This window comes from Colobus angolensis, unplaced genomic scaffold (genome assembly GCF_000951035.1).
Source record: "Colobus angolensis palliatus isolate OR3802 unplaced genomic scaffold, Cang.pa_1.0 Scaffold142, whole genome shotgun sequence".
Lineage (NCBI taxonomy): Eukaryota > Metazoa > Chordata > Mammalia > Primates > Cercopithecidae > Colobus > Colobus angolensis.
Window position 1 is genome coordinate 3,451,731 of NW_012114511.1, and position 1,743 is coordinate 3,453,473.

General features: G+C 48.6%; 1 protein-coding gene across 1 annotated transcript in view; it reads right to left on the bottom strand.

Moving 5' to 3' along the window:
- CDC23 (cell division cycle 23) overlaps positions 1-928 on the bottom strand; it is a 45,276-nt gene extending 44,348 nt beyond the window's left edge. Inside the window, exons 1-2 of the mRNA XM_011935288.1 lie at positions 727-928; positions 566-638 (exon numbers count right to left, since the gene is read on the bottom strand). Of these exons, the coding sequence (XP_011790678.1) occupies positions 566-638; positions 727-887 (234 nt within the window). The 5' untranslated portion in view covers positions 888-928. The remainder of the gene's footprint in view (positions 1-565; positions 639-726) is intronic.
- Between the last annotated feature and the right edge of the window lie 815 nt (positions 929-1,743).

Sequence of the window (1,743 nt, forward strand, 5' to 3'; positions counted from 1 at the left end):
GATTCTCCTGCCTCAGCCTCCCGAGTAGCTGGGATTACAGGCACGCGCCACCAGGTCCGGCTAATTTTGTATTTTTAGTAGAGACGGGGGTTTCACCGTGTTGGCCAAGCTGGTCTCGAACTCCTAACCTCGTGATCCGCCCACCTCGGCCTCCCAAAGTGCTGGGATTACAGAAGTGAGCCACCGCGCCAGACCAAAACTTTTTATTCTTCTCATCCTTTTGGGTATTTATTATGAGATAGTCTTATAATTCCTTATAATAATATTTACTATTATGAGGCACTCATGTCTAGGTTTGGCTATAAGCACTAAAAGGCTGAAATCATAAGCAATAATTGTTTACTAATTCTCTCCAGCTTAAAATAAGAGGACCACCAAGTCTTTCAAAGCTCAAGAAAACTAGATGGATAAAATCACTGAAAACACTCAGCTCTTTGAATGCTTGAATTCCCTCTACAAACACTCCTGCTAAACAGTTTGCTCTCCTCCAGTGACAGGGCACTCAGTGGCTCTTGAGGCACATCCCTGGGTTGATGGGGAGCGCTCACAGTAAACATGTTCTTACCTCTGTAATAGGCGGAGGCGGTTGCAGCTCGGCCAGAGGCAATGCGGGAAGAGAGAAAGCCAACTCCGCCGACCTGGAACACCCACACAAACTAGATCAGCTCGACAAGCCCCCCAAGGCCAAGGATCCAAGCCCCGTCCCTTCCCACTCCAACATCTCACCATTTGCTACTGTGTAGTAGGCCCCGCTCCCGAGTAAGGCCCGCAATAAGCAGCAGTTGCTTTTTAATTTCCCGCAAATCTGAGAAATCGCTGTTTGTGGACAGGACAGGCGCCGCTGCCGCCGTCACAGCCACCGGGACTACGGAGGTACTCGCAGCCATTTTCCCGACTCGGGCCACTCCAGCCAATCACCGGCGATAATACTGGCTGCCCAGCTGCACCAAAAATATCTGCCTGTCATTGGCCGGCTCTTGCTCCAGAAAAACCAGTCATAGGTCTTATTTCTGACAACGTCACGAAGAGGCGGGGGAAAAGAAACAATTACATCCCTAAATGGCCAAGAGCTACTGAGGCGGGAAAATTAGAAAGTAGGCGGGGCGAGGGAGAAGCCACGACCTCTGGGCGGGGCGGGGAAGAGGGGAATGAGTGACTGGGAAAAGTAAACTGGGAAGCTAGCGGGTGGGAGTAGGGGCAAGAAAGGGTGGAGTGCCTTTCACTTTAGGGGTGATGTGATTGGATAAAATAGAAAGGGCGTAGTTTCAAGGCCGACTCTACCAGAGAATGACAAAGGGATGTATATGCTAAGTAAGGTGCATGGTAGCCTCTGGATTCTTCCTTAAAATAGGAGGATGCATTGCCCCATGTGGAGGATTTTTCCTCTTTGTCTACCCTTTCTTACCCCGGGCAGCCTGGGGTGGTGAGGGTGAGAGCATTTTTATATAACATGTGTTTAACAATAATTGTTAGCATTTCACATTTATTGAGGGCTTATCCTGCAACAGGTTCTGCCGTTTTACATCTATAATCTGGTTTAATCCTAAAAACAGCACTATGATATTCGTATCATCCCAATTTTATAGACAGAAAAACGGAAGCTCGGCCAGGCGCGGTGGCTCACGCCTGTAATCCAACACTGTGGGAGGCCGATGAGGGCGGATCACGAGGTTAAGAGATCGAGACCATCCTGGCCAACACGGTGAAACCTTGTCTCTACTAAAAATACAAAAAAAAAAAAAA